Source organism: Elephantulus edwardii, unplaced genomic scaffold (assembly GCF_000299155.1).
Source record: "Elephantulus edwardii isolate Elephantulus edwardi_28Jun2011 unplaced genomic scaffold, EleEdw1.0 scaffold00061, whole genome shotgun sequence".
NCBI classification, from domain to species: domain Eukaryota; kingdom Metazoa; phylum Chordata; class Mammalia; order Macroscelidea; family Macroscelididae; genus Elephantulus; species Elephantulus edwardii.
The window spans coordinates 4,573,176-4,587,791 of NW_006399811.1; the positions used below are offsets into that span (position 1 = coordinate 4,573,176).

General features: G+C 43.8%; 1 protein-coding gene across 2 annotated transcripts in view; it reads right to left on the reverse strand.

Moving 5' to 3' along the window:
• The window catches only part of ASTN1 (astrotactin 1), a 572,154-nt gene that overhangs the window by 303,338 nt on the left and 254,200 nt on the right, over positions 1-14,616 (reverse strand). For both annotated transcript variants that reach the window (XM_006887713.1, XM_006887712.1), the window contains exons 3-5: positions 8,137-8,530; positions 6,517-6,663; positions 5,257-5,364 (exon numbers count right to left, since the gene is read on the reverse strand). In XM_006887713.1, the coding sequence (XP_006887775.1) occupies positions 5,257-5,364; positions 6,517-6,663; positions 8,137-8,530 (649 nt within the window). The remainder of the gene's footprint in view (positions 1-5,256; positions 5,365-6,516; positions 6,664-8,136; positions 8,531-14,616) is intronic.

The window sequence follows — 14,616 nt, forward strand, 5'->3', positions numbered from 1 at the left end:
ACTTATGGCCTTAGAAATTCAATGGAGAGTCTGCTATGAGTCGGTTCCAGCAATGAGTTTAGAGTTTACTAATCTCAAGGTTGAGAGTTTGAGCCACCCATGCTGTGAAGAAAAGGCCTGGTTAGTTGCTTATGTAAAGATCATAGCAAAGAAAACCCTATGAAGCTCAGGTTCTTCTCTGTAGTCCACGGGACTGATAGGAGTTAGAATCGACTTGATGGCATTACATTGATTGGGAATTTCTACTTCTGGCTTTGGTTTTACTTGCTTTATCCTCTTGCTAATGGACAGCAGGAATCCTGTTGCCCTACACAGAATTCTCTGAGTGCTCATCACCTCATTATAAATGCTCTGCGGAGGCAGCCCCTCTACCCCTTGCCTCAAACTACATTTGTGGGGTGAACTTCTTGAGCTTGAGAACCTTGTGTTTAAGCTCTGGGTCTGAGCAGCACCAAGTGACCTTGCTCAGGAGAGCTCTGGGTGAGAAGAGGGAGGACAAGCAGCTCTGTGTGTGCAGAGGCTGCTGTTGCACCGTAAGTCACATCACAGTCCTGTCATCATGGTGTAAGGTTAGCAATGGCAACCTGGTAAGGATATAGTAAGTACTGGGGAAGAAGAAACATCCCCAGCTGTGGGGTAGAAAGAGGTGCAGGGAGAGAGGTGTTTCACTATTGGTTTGATCATTTAGTGGAGAAGATAAAATGGAAGCGAGCAGAAGAACCCATCTTTAGATAGGAGAAAACAAGAAGGCAAAGCAAGCTGCCAGCAGCACTGTCTGTGTGGGTCCTTTTACATTTTTCCTTCCGTTCCATATTTTACTATCGACAGTAATAAAAGGAATCTCTCAGGAAGCACTAACCAGGTGTCAAATACTGTGCTAAGTATTTTGCATATAATATCTTGCTTTTAATATTTGTTTCCTTACAATAAACCTTTGCATAGGTATAGGAATTGCCCACTTTACAGATAAGAATAATTCTCAAAGACATCAGCCTCCCATTGGGAGTTAAACATTTATGACATTGTGGTAACTAGGTTTTGAAGCCCTGATGAAACAGCAGTTAAGCATTCAGCGGCTAAGCACAAGGTCAGTGGTTCAAACTCACCAGTCACTCCAGGGGAACAAAGTGATAATCTGCTTCTGTAAAGATTACAACCTGAGGAGCCCCATTCAGCAGTTAACGCTGCCCTACAGGGCCACTAAGGGTTGGAATCAACTCAGCAGTGATGGCTTTGTTTAAAATTCAGGCAACATTGCTAAGGGCTTTACAGGGATCATATAATTTCATGTTTACCACAGTCTGGTGAGGTAGCTCTGAGTGATGAACAAGAGGTTAGAGAAGCTACAGGGGGTTAGAGACCCTTTCTGCTGTGCTGGGTCAAGCAGCTATGAAGGCATTCAGGCAGGGATCACATGGAGGCCCAGTTGAGGCCTCAGACTGTGAGGAACAATGTATTCTTCCACTTTTGGATCCAGTGTACCCTTTGCAACCATTATGACAAAGGATGGATCTGCCCAGTGGTCATACCAGTCCTGGTCGAGGCCTAGGTTCTCCTCAGATAAACACATTCAGCAGAAATGTCCTAAGGGTAGCAGTGCACCTCAGCATCCCCCAGCCCATTCCTGCTGGGAGATCTGCTCTTCTTGACTGCATCCTCTAGTCACAGAGTCTGTTTCCTCACACTGAGCAATCTGTGTCTCCAGCCCAGCTCTCAGCAGCCAACCCAGCATCAGGATATCCCTCAGGCATCCAAATGCAACAGCACAACACTGAATCACCACCTTCCCTCCACATTTGCCCTCCTCCTATTTTCATTGCCGTAGTGAAGATCCACATGGTTCCTTGGATCAGAAAACCTCACCGTGTCTAATTCATCCCTCTCATTCACAAGCCACACCTCCTCTACTCATTGTATTATTAAATCGTTTGTATTTGCCTCCAAAATGTCTCCTCTCTCTATTCACCCGGCCATCCTGCTTCAAGGTCCCCCCACTCTTATCCATCTGCCTCATTACCCCAGAGCGATCCTTCACAAAGCACAGTGGAGTAGGGATGTGCTCTTCAGAATCTTCAATGACTCCCACTGTAGCACTGAGTCCAAGGCCCTCAGAATCAATATTCTGAACTCACTGGCTCCTGTTGATCCTCCAGCTTGACATCCTAAGCAACCCACAAACCTGCACCTTAAGCTTCTCTCTCATAAACTACTTACAGCTCCTCGACTAGACTATCACCATTTATGTCTCTCTGACTCTACACATATTACTTCCTCCTCCACAGAATGCCATTTTGTCACCTTGTCAGCCTGGTATACACCTCCTCTTCAAGTCTCGGCTGGAACAACATCTCCCTGTAAACACTTCCCTGAAACCTTCAAGAACAGATTGTCACTCATCGCTTGGTCTTCCTCTCACTTTCGGTGAGTTGTGCCTTCAGAGTTCTTGGCACACAGCTGCTTCACTGTTTCCAGGTACTTGCCACTTGTCTGTAATTGCAATGCCCAGTTACTGATCTTTCTGTCTCTCCAAAATCCAGTGTTGCTACCTGGCCTCAAAACTCTGAGTAGTTTCCCATGACCTACTGAAATAAGAGCACATTCAGTAACTTGTTATATGAAGAGTCCTTCCTATGCAACAGAAAATTAACCAATAAATAAAGATAATCAGAGAAGAATAAATGCCTTTGAATTGTGGTGATGGAGAAGAGTATTGAATATTCTATGTATTACCAAGAAAGCAAACAGATCTGTCTTAGAGGAAGTAAAACCAGGGTACTTCTTAGAGGAAAGGGTGGTGAAACTGTCTCACACACTGCGCATGCTGTCAGGAGTGGGCAGACCTTGGAAAAAATATCATGCTGGGAAAGGTGGAGGGTCAGAGAAAGAAGACCCTCAACAAGATGGACTCACACAGTGACAGTGACAGTAACAATAAGGGCCCCAGCATGTTACAGATTGTGAGAATGGTTCAGGATAGGGCAAGGTTCTGATCTGTTGTTTATAGAGTGGCTGTGAGTCACAGATGACACAGCGGCACCTAACAACAAACAAGAATGACTGATAGCCGGCCTCTTAGCCAACTGGATCACTATCACCCCAATGTGCAGCGTACTCTCTTGTCCTCCCTCTCTCCTCCCCCCTCCCCTCCTCTCCCCTCTCTCTCTATATAAAAATTATATATAATTTCCCAAGTTATAGCTGCCATGTTGAACTACTTTTACTTCCTTGAACGTACCAAGTTCTTTTGTGTCTTTAAGGCTCTTTTATGCTTTCTTCCTCAACCTGAATGCCCTTATTCCAAACTTTTCTCCTCTTTCAAGAAATTCTATGCATCGTATATAATCCAGTTCTATTTATTATCTCCTTTGTGCTTCCAATTGCTGCTAGGTAGAATTAACTGTTCTCACTTCTGAATGCTCATAGTTTTACTTTATTCACATTATCAAATTAACCCTTTCCACTGGGCTGTGTTTCTCCCACCTATTACCAAACCTGACCCATGACATGGTGGTATTAAATGTTCCTGCAGGTCTGAGTGATATGTCCTGTTCAATTAAAAAAAAAGTATTAAGCATCTATTATAGACAACATCCTTCACAAGCCACATCAGAAAAATAGAGATAAATTACAAAGGTCTCATGTCTAAGATGCTTCCAGTTCAAATAGCTGCAATAAATACTCAGTGAACTAGGAAAACTGAATAAAGATATATAAGTTCTATGACTTTTCCACCTGCTATATATAAACTCTATTGACCTCATCATCATTGTTAGTTTTATTAAACAAATCTAGTAAGAACAGGACACATCCTGTAGGTTAAGACCACAGTGGTCTCTGAAGATAGACCTTGAGTCAGTATCTATATATCTTAGTTGTAAGGAATTGTGCTGCCAATGCCAAGGTAGGAGGTTTGAATCTCCCAGCTGTTCCTTGGGAGAAAAATGGGCAGTCTCCTCCTGTACGTAGTTTTCCTCCTGAACACCTACTGGAGGGTCAGCTATGAGGCAGTTTTGACTCTACAAAATGTGACAACAAGAAGCGGCACGTAAGGAGGATCAAGGGAGAATGAGAGAAGTCAATTCAAGTTCCCACCTCAGAGAGGCTGGAATGTTGGGAAATCAGGATCCCTAGATCCTCATCAATTGCTGGAGGAAAACGGTAGGAAGAACATTTGGACTGATAGCAACAGGGTCTATAAAAACTGGGGTTGAGGAAGGAAAGAATTTCCCCCCCATCTCTGGGAAGAATACCTCCAGTAAGATGAGAATTCAATTAGAGGTGGGACAGAGGCCAAATGACTGTTTTGAGGAAACCTGGTTGGCTGAGAGAAATGTTATTGATACCTTCCACTAGCCAGGGTCTTTCTGAGAATTCTTTTAAGATGAGAACTGTAGAACCCCAACACACAGCCTACACTATGGAGAGCTCTAATAGGAAAAACACTAAGGATTTTATAATGCTTCACCAAGTGTCAAGAAAGTATGTTTAACTCTTAGATTCCCACAGTAAGTTTACATGTAATGTCCTGTTAACTCATTTAGTATTTGAGAAAACTGAGATTCAGAGAAGTTGTTATCTGTATCCTTAGTCATGCAGCAGGTGAATGGTGAGGTTTATGGTGTTGGAACCAAGATCCTCCCTCAGTGATGATGTTAATTCCAGCACAGGCACACACAGCAGATACACTTGAAGCCAATAAGCATCTGCTGCATGAGAAGGGCATCTTTATCAACGCTGAGGAGAAGTCATTAGACAGCCGAAACCCTACCAAGAAAACAGGGGGATCAAGTGACTTGAGAACCTGTATCTCCACTTTGAAGGGAATAAAAAGTCAAAGGCCATTGCAAACACCTTTTTAGGCCCCCTAATTCCTGCCTATCTCAATACTAAGGCTTGAGATGGAGTCTGCAATATCATATCCATTTATTGACTTTATTTTTTTCCTGTACTTCCTTTGTCTAAACACGAGGCTTCCAGAAGGAATTGAGAGTCTTCTGACCAAGAAATAGCCTTTCAAACAACTTAGAAACTTGTTTGAGAGTGCCATTATCTGGGAGAGATGATCCTCTGAAATGTTCCAGCCTAGGCTCTTCATTCTTCTTCAGAAGGGAACACGAACTGTGGTCCAAGGATTCGTCCAGCAGAAACCAGCTTCAGTACACAGAGCTCTCTGCCACCTAGAGTGTCCAACACCTCTAGCTCCCCTCTGTCTCATCCCAATAGGCCCCTTTCACCACTGTACTCCCTTCTACCTACCTCTACTGCGCCTCCGGCTCCGAGATGGATCAGTATAAAAGGTTAGCTGGGGATCATTTTCTGCCTCTGTGCCTGAATCTCCTTCAGGGTTCAGAAAGGCAGATCCAGCTGTAAAGACAAGGAGTAGAAATAAAATAGAACTTTCAGTTTTGTTTTCATGACATCAAATCACTGGCTACTTCAACAGCCAAGCCCATACAGCACGCCGACTGACAATCTGGGAGGAGCAGCCATGGCAACTGAGGTATTCTAATACATAGAGATGTCAACAAAGTAGACCTTCATTTGACAGCAATCTGGAGTCCTTCTCTGCCCTGCCTCCTCACTCCCACCCACTCAGACCATCTGGCACCTGCTTGCCCCAGAGGACCTATAGGAACGATGGGTGAAAAAGAAGAAATGGACATTTTCTTCATTATAGGTCATGATTCTGGTGGAGATGAGAACAAACTGATGTCTGTAGGGTATTTTAAAAATATATAAAGGGGAAAATCCTAATACCACTCACCCATTTAAACAACCACTATTAACTTTTGATTTATATGCTTACTGTCATTGAGTCAGTCCTGACACCACGACCCTTCAGCGGATTTCCAAGGCTCTAAATTTTTACAGGAGAAGGCTTTCCATCTTCCTCCCATGGAGCAGCTGATGGATTCAAACCATTAACCTTTGGTGTAGCAGCCCAATAAGGTTATATGCTACACCAGAGCTCCTTCTTTTCATGTTTATACATCATACCTTTTTCTGGCACTGAAACTGATAACGGATTTTAAATCTTCTTGAAAGAAGGCATTATGCTGTATCTTCTATTTTATAAGCTCTCTCTTTTTTTCCCATTTACTGTATTGTAGGCAACAATCTACATTAACATAGAGCTCCACATAATCATTTTCAATGACTGCATAGTAACCCACTAGGAAGCAGACAGACGTGGCAGGCCGTTAACCTTATTGATGAATATTTAAGCTATTTCTATTTCTAAACTCTTTTAAATAATGCTGTGATGAACAGCCTTTTTACAGACATTTTTATGAGCTTATCTATTTCCTTAGGACAAATTCTTAAAGGTAAAACTACTTGGTCAAAGGGTTTGTCTATTTCAACTCTTCTATAAGTAGTTCCCAAGAGAGTTCAAGAGTGATCACTCTAGGGCACACTCCTCTAGCAATCCAAGAGTGTGGGCAGTGGATATTAATGACCCCATCATTATCCACAGGAAGAAATATACCTGTGACCTCTAACATGAGACATGGGTACCTCTTGCTTTGTTGTTGATCCGCTTTCTCTGGCTACTGGAGGTATGAGAGAGCAGGGTAGCTTGCTGGTGGTTAGAATCCACGGGGCTGGTGGCAATGATGTTATCCTTGTACTTGTTCATCAACGACAGCTTGGCATTGTCACTTCCTGTATAAGGACAATTCCAGGGAAAACTTAGAGAGAAATGGCCATAAGAAAGTCAGAGCAAAGTCATCTGCATGGGCTGGGTAGATGAGGTTTCACAGAATTGAAATAAAGAATTTTGAAGGAAATGACTGGTAGAAACCAAATTATTCTCTTTTGTTTGCCAGGTGGAATAAAAACGATGGGAGAATGAGAAAAAATGAGGATGATTAATATGGAAAGCCCCATTCAACTAAGTCTTTATTGAGGGGTCAACATTTCTGGTCCTCTGACTATATACATACTGTTGATGGTTTTTCTTTTGGTCAGCATAGTTACAAGAGATCCTGAATTTGCGTGTATTGAGACATACTTTGACTACACTTTGCACCATTCCCTATGGTCACTCACTAGGTATTTCACATGTGTTTAACTACTTGACTTCCCTCTGAAGACATCTGAGTGTGTAATCCCTGAATATCACAGCTAACTGGTAGGTGTAGGGATGGCAGTGCAGTTCCTTACCACTAGGCCCCCAAAGCTCCTACTAATTGGTCAGTTAATATTAGAGAAATCAAAGACATGTCCTCTCATCCTGAAGTAGTCTCAGACTTTAAATCTTGGTAGAAAAGGAGTTATTAATAAAGAATCTCTTATGGATGACCAAATAGAATGGACATTTCTGTAAATCCATTCCTTTTGAGCCCCACTGGAAATCGATATATCTTAAGCAACACTTGAAAACAAAATCATCTTCCTCCAAGACAGGGCAATTCTGTGAAGGGCCTTGGTCTTGGGATTTTATCTATAAGGAGTGACTTATTCATAGAGATTAGAGAGAGAAAAAGGTGAGTAATTGTAAATGCAAAGAACCTTTCTCACGCTGCCTGTTCTTGACCCTGATCTTGGCACAATTACTTTAGGTCCTAACCCCTTTGTGTCTCCACAGTTGCACAGAATATCTGAGTTCTGACACTGCGACTCTATTCCACCACTTTCCTTGGGGAAGCCATCTTGTACAAAGGTCACAGAGGTAAAACTACAAAGCCTCAGGAATTCCAGAAAAACTCTTCCAGCACTTCCTCTACTTCAGTGAAGAACCAAATCAGCTATGGAAATATTCTATATGCCAAAATGCCATCTACACATGTTAATTTTGATCTCTTTTTATTTCCTGGGCTTTGCTCATTGCATACTAAAAAGATTCTCACCCACTCTTCAACTGTATATAAAAGTATCTTTGCTTCCAGTAGCAGGTAGAGGTGAGAAGGATCCAAATACACTGTTCTTTTTGATTTTTTTTCTAGGTTAGAAAAAGCTCTCTTCACCTCAAGAAATACGGTATTCTTCTTAGCCCCCCTGGGGGATAGCACTGGCATGCCCCATTACATACGACAAATCACCATAGAAGACAGCAGCTGCTCCCTATGCTCGTATTACCTCCCCCAGGCAGAGGCACAGCCAACTCCCCTCTCCCCTGTCCTTGTTCAACTGTACCTGGTGTGAGGTCCATCCCTGCCTTTTCGTTGCAGCCCTGCAGAGAGTCAAGGGTTCGAGTGACCTGGCTGGCGAAGTCCTCCCCTCCGTTCATGCACTCCCTCTGCAGGTGGTGCCGTAGGTCCGTGATGTCATATTCGTAGCCATCCAGGATGGGGGTCTCCCGGATGCTGAGGGTACCGCTGGAGTTGTGGCCCTGCACGCGGGCGTTGCGCAGGCTCTCCCGCCCATGCCCCCCGATCAGCACGGAAGGAATGTAGTGGATCTCATTGGCGGCCTCCGCGCTGGCGCTCTTCTGGGGCTGGGGGACACGGCGACGTTTGCACCAGCGCCGCCGCGTGTACAGGATCATCACCAGACACAAGATGGACAGCAGCAGAGCAATCATGCCACCCTGGGAAGAGAGGACAGCAGACGGATGTGGGAGGACGGTTGGGCTCTTCCCACACTGAGTCCAAGCTCCTTTTGTTACCTCCATGCATCACTCAATTAATTCATTCAGGTGCATTAAGCATTTATAGCAAGCATCATTCAGCAGCAAATGGACAGCCTGCTATACTGATGTTGAAGGTGAGAGAAAAAGGGAATCAAAATGACTACTGCATCATTTCCAGTGATCCGAGGTTGCTTCTGGCTTAGAAAATAGCGTGCAGAAAGAAGTCACTGGAGTATGAGTGTGTGTGTGTGTGTGTGTGTGTGTGTGTGTGTGTGTGAGAGAGAGAGAGAGAGAGAGAGAGAGAAAGGTGTATGTGTGTGCATGCACGCGTGGATACAAGAGTACTTACATGCAAGCATGCATGTGATTTTCACTCCAGAAATAGGGGCTGGAGCACAACCTTTACCCTTTTTTATTAAAGCAAGGCTATTACAACTTAAAGTTAGTTCCATGCATTTCCCCCTCCCTTTTAACAAGGAGATGACAGCTGCGTTCTTCCTATCTTATGCCTTAAGTGAGGAATCTCTGGGATGCTAACCTACAGACTGGCAGTTCAAACCCATGATCTCCGCCAAAGGAAAATGTTAGGGTAGTCTGCTTTAGATAATTAGAATACAGCCTTGCAAGCCTACCCTGTCCTACAGAATCTCTTATGAGTTGGAATCAACCCTAAAATAGTAGGTTCGGTTTTCATTTTCACATTGACAAAACAATCTGTGGATCTTAACTGTACTGCCTTGATTACTTACAAGTTGCCTGATTTTGTTGTTATGTGCCATCAAGTTGCTTGCGACTCATAGGGACCCTATGTACAACAGCCCTAAACTCTGCTCTGTTCTGTGCCAACCATACTGTCTCTGACACACCCATCCTGATTACCTCAGTCACTGAATCAATTGACCCCCATAGAGAGCCTTCCCCTCCTGCACAGTCCCTCCACCCTACCAAGCATGATGTCCCTCTCCAAGGACCGGTCCCTCCTTACAACATGTCCAAAGTATGTTAGACAGAGCTTCAGAATCCTTGCCTCCAAGGAGCCACCCGGTTTAACCCTCTCCAGGATGAATCTGTTTGTTTTCCTAGCAGTCCATGGTATCCTCAATACTCTTCTCCACAGCTCAAAGGCATCAATTTTCCTTCTATCCTCCTTAGTCATTGTCCAACTCTCTGATGCATAACAAGTGATAGCAAAGACCATGGCCTGTATCAGATGCACCTTAGTCTCCAGAGAGACACCATTGCTCTTCAGTACTTTGGAGAGGTCTCTAACAGCAGACTTTCCTATGACAATACATCTTTTAATTTCCTAGCTGCTGGTACAGAGAGTATTGACTGTGGAGTCAAGCAAACTAAAGCTGTGAACAATCTCAATCTCTTCACCATCCATATTGATGCTACCAATTGGTCCAGTGGTGAGAATCTAGGTTCTAATTTAAACTTCTCATCTGTAAGGTGAAATTGACACCCCCTAGCCTCCCATGGCAGCTGGAAGGCCTGCCGTAGGCCAATCTGTTAAGTCACCGGACAGCAGAGCCTGTCCTCCGCCAAAGTCTGAAGGAAATTCTGTCCCAGCAAAGGAAATCACTGACACATCCAAAGAGAAATTTAAATCCACCAGAGGGCTAGTGTGTTGTGAATCAATCAGTTTATGCTGGTCTTAGGATGGCCTCTCGCATCTTGAGGAGGGACACATACAGAATACTTGGGGCTCTTATGGCTTTCTTTTCATCCCAAGTGGGTGTTAGGGGTCTCTGGCCCAGAGTCCACCAGCATTTAAGCATGCTGGAATTTTAAAATACCTCAGGCCTGATTTTAATTGTTTTTGGTCAAACATTCTTCTATGTCATATAGCACTGGTCTGTTCATTTGCTGTACATAGGCAACTCATGCTTGCTGTGATGCTGAACACTGTGACAATGATGCGTCAAATGCAATGATAGTTACCAACTGTGGACATTGTTTAGTGGAACTCCACCATTAAAACAAGCTTGGAAGCAGGAGTGGCATCCACTTCCGAAATAGCTTGCCTCCAGAAACCCTATGAACTTGGGCAAACAATGAAAGTCATACAAGTGCTTAAGTATTTTATTCATAGGGTCGTTATGAGTCATCTATGACTCCACAACACTTAGCAACAACAACCTGATTGCTGCTGAACACTGCCATAGTCGCGTCAAAGACCACAATGATGACCCTTCATGTACAATGTTTGGGGGAGCTCCCAGATTGATTCCATTTGGGAAGCAGGAGTGGCAACCACTTCCTAAACTAGATGCCTCTTGAAACTCTATAGACTCTGTAAACATACAGAAATGATGTTAATTATAGAACAGAGTTCAGGTCTTTTGTGCATGGGGTTGCTATGAGCCATATGCAACTTGATGACACTTAATCACTGCTCAGTGAAACTAGTGTTGCTATATTTGGAGGAACACTCTTCCACTTTGTACATCACTCTTTGTCAATGTGTTTTATGGGGTAATCTGGGTTTGCTGTGACGCTGAACCTTGTGCCACTGGGGTATCAAATACCATAATGGTTTCCCAGTGTGGACAGTGTTTGGTAGAGCTCCCAGTCATAAAACAGTTTTGGAAGCAGGAGTGGCATCCACTTCCTAAACCACATGCCTCTTGAAAATCTATGAACTTGAGAAAAGATGATAGTTACGGAAAACGGCATTAGGTCTTTTGCTCATAGAGTCACTATGAGTCGTGCTCAACTCGACGGCAATCAACAACATCGACAATTTAAAACTAAGGTTGGAAAGGAAGCTCACTTCTTGAATAAGACTTTGTAGGTTTCTCTTCCTCATGCAGAGAATTCTGGTGGTGTGTAGTCCACAGGGAGTTGTACTGCTAATGCAAAGGCCATGATGACCTTGGTTCAAATCCACCCTCAGATACAAGTAAGTCATGACTTGATGGCAGTAAGCGTGAGCCCCATCACACAGTCATGGTTAATGATTCTTACTCTTGATAAAGCTCAGGGAAAGAGATTGAGACCCAAATTCTCAGTCAGTCAAGTGGGGTTGTTTTCCTCTAAACTTTCTAGTTCTCAAAGGCCTGCACCTCTGAGGCTATTACTTAAGAATTGTTTGTCCATATGGTTGTGCATCAAGGAGGGACAAGAACCCAGCCCCTCAGCAATACTGATCGCCTGGGACTGACACCCATCTATCAGAGTCTGGAGATAGCAGGTTCTGGAAACCCACTGTCATGCTTTGCTTAGTGGGCATACATTTTCCCAAGCACAATCTGTATTCACTTATTTTGGTTAATATCACTCAAAACCTATTTCATTAGGGCAGGGTGTACAAAGTGATTCTGCTTTTCAACCTTGGAATTCAGTCGTTGCCCACCTATTCCAGAGACAAGCTCAGAAACCCCTTTTTTATCCCTAGGGGATCCACCTACACCACCACCCACCTCAGGCTGGGTCAAGACGGCTCCCTCCATCTTGCTCAAGGGGCTTTTAAAAGTCTCATTATAATTATGTCTTAGATATAAAAAGGGCCTCATGCCAGAAATCTTCCCATGTTTCCTCACTCTCCTATCACGGCCATGAGCAAAGACGCGCGCGCGCACACACACACACACACACACACACACACACACACACAAGATGTTGCCTCTTTCTGACAGGTATCACAGAGGAATGAGACATGAAGCACTGTGAGCTGACAAGTGACAGGTCACACTAGGTGGCTTGTCAGGAACACACCTGGCTCTTGGTTTTCAAATTCTTTCATCACTGGAATCTCTCCCCCTGGTTAAACCTGGTGTGCTAACACAGAGACAGTGTACACCTGAAGTGTGTGTGTGCGTGTGCGTGTGTGTGTGTGTGTGTGTGTATGTGGGGGGGAGTCCAAAGCCCGATATTCTTGGTCCTTCCTAATAATGCTCCCTGCCTCTCTTCCATTGTGTAACCCTTCAGATACACACACAGAGTCCCTGGAGCATCCTTGTCCGACTCGTAGCAGAGATTATTTAGCAGGTTTTCAGAGGCAATAATTCACGTGGGAGGAGATCATCCATCTTTTTCTCCCACAGAGAAGCTGGTGGATTCGAATCACATACCTTTATGTTGGCAGCACAGTAGCTGAGGTTTTCTTAGGGGTTCTAAAAGCCCTACATGTTTCAACTGTAAAGGATAGGTAAAAGTGCATCCCCATTTTACATTTATAACAGCTGAGGTAAAATAGATTAAATCATTTGTCCAACATCACAAGCAGTGCCTATCAGAACTGGCAAAAGAGTCCGCTCACCCCTCTTCTAAAGCATGCATTCTTAACCACGAGGCTACTGTGGACCTTCCACTGGCAGTGCACCTCCTCAGCACTAAGGGACCAGAGCAAAGGAGATAGAGCTGCTCCACGGTGCTGTCACTGAGCCCTGGGCAGTACCTGAAAGCAACTCCTTCATGTCTAACCCAGTAGATTTTCAGGGAACCTTCAAACAGATGCTCTTTTTTCATTCCCAATTGAAGTTGGAACAATAGGTAATTAAGTCACACAGAAGGAATAACTTCCTGACTGAAAGAGGTTGTCAGATACTGAATGAGGTGAAAGTGAGAGGCAACTTTATTCCCTAAAGAATTGTAAGTGTGGCACTAACTTCCATCTCTAAGGAATGGTTTAAATGCCATTTTTCCTGCTCCTATGGAGGTGTCTCCACTCTTCCTCTGTAGTCGTCCTTTTTAGGTGGTGGAGACACTATGGTTCTGACAAGATCTCAGCCACAGGTTCATTCCCTATGCACTCAGCTCACTATTAGTACTTGAATTACTATCAACCCACAGCTGACTCCCCTCTGGGGTTCTGAGGCTGGAAATCACACAGAGATTTGTGATTTCCTATCTTTCTCCCACAGCCTTTAGTTAGCAGCACAATTCCCTCTGGTCTACCCCAGATGCGATGGAGTGATACTGTAACTGGGGCGACAGGGGTCAGTGTGTCAGAATTAGACTGGCTCAGGATAGGGAAGGGTTCAGAGTTGCTGTACACAGGGTCACTATATGTTGCAAATGACTCAATGGCACATAAAAACAATAACATACTATGACAGGTTTGGAAGCAGGAGTGGCATCTACTTCCTAAATAACATGCCTCCGGAAACCCTACGAACTTTGATAAATGTCGATAGTTGTAGGGGCTTCAAGTCTTTTGTTCATAGGTCTCTATGGGTCGTGCTCGACTCGACGGCAATCAACAACAAGAAGATCATAAGGAATAAGTAGCAGAACTGGGATAAGATTCAGATCAAACCTTCCCTTCCATTTTAAAACATACATTCTTAACCCCGAAGCTACAGCTACCCTCAATGAACTTTTGCTCACTGGGAACACATCCACTTGGCATCAATATCTCAAAACACAAGACAGAGTAAGAGTGTGGAATCATGCACACAGGTCGATTCTCACTGCTCGGAGGAAAAAAGAAACTATTCACAGTGCAAAACTAAATAATTAAATGACAGTGGGTCAAAAGAAGATCTCTCATGCACAAAGGGCCTTTTACTAAGGACCCTCAAAAGAGCCAACTCCAAGATCAGTTGGTTGTAGAAAGACAACACATTTCTAATTTTCCCTGTTCAAAGACACACACATCACTCTGCACATGGAAGACACTATCAGGCCCTCAATTCAGCTAAACGTTGGCAAACAAAAACACTAGCATACTGCTAAAGAAAAATGCTAGTATAGTTTAGTACTAGCACTAGTACTAGCACTAGTATTAGCATTAGTATTAGCACTAGTATTAGCATAGTACTAGTATAGTGTCCTGTTTAAATTAAGAGACCTACTGAAAATTCTAGGTTCAATCTCATTGTTTACTAGTAAAGAAAATAAAACAAAGCTCTGGGAAACATAACAACTTGACAACGTCCAGCTGGCACTGGGCCCACCACTGGTTCACTTTAACTAGAAGTACCTTTTTGCCTCAACCAAGCGTGAAGTCTATTTATTGTTGATGTTAGTTACTGTCAGTTAGATTCTGCCATAGAATGAAGCCAGGTGAGCAGAGGCTAACTGCTCCACCGGGTTTT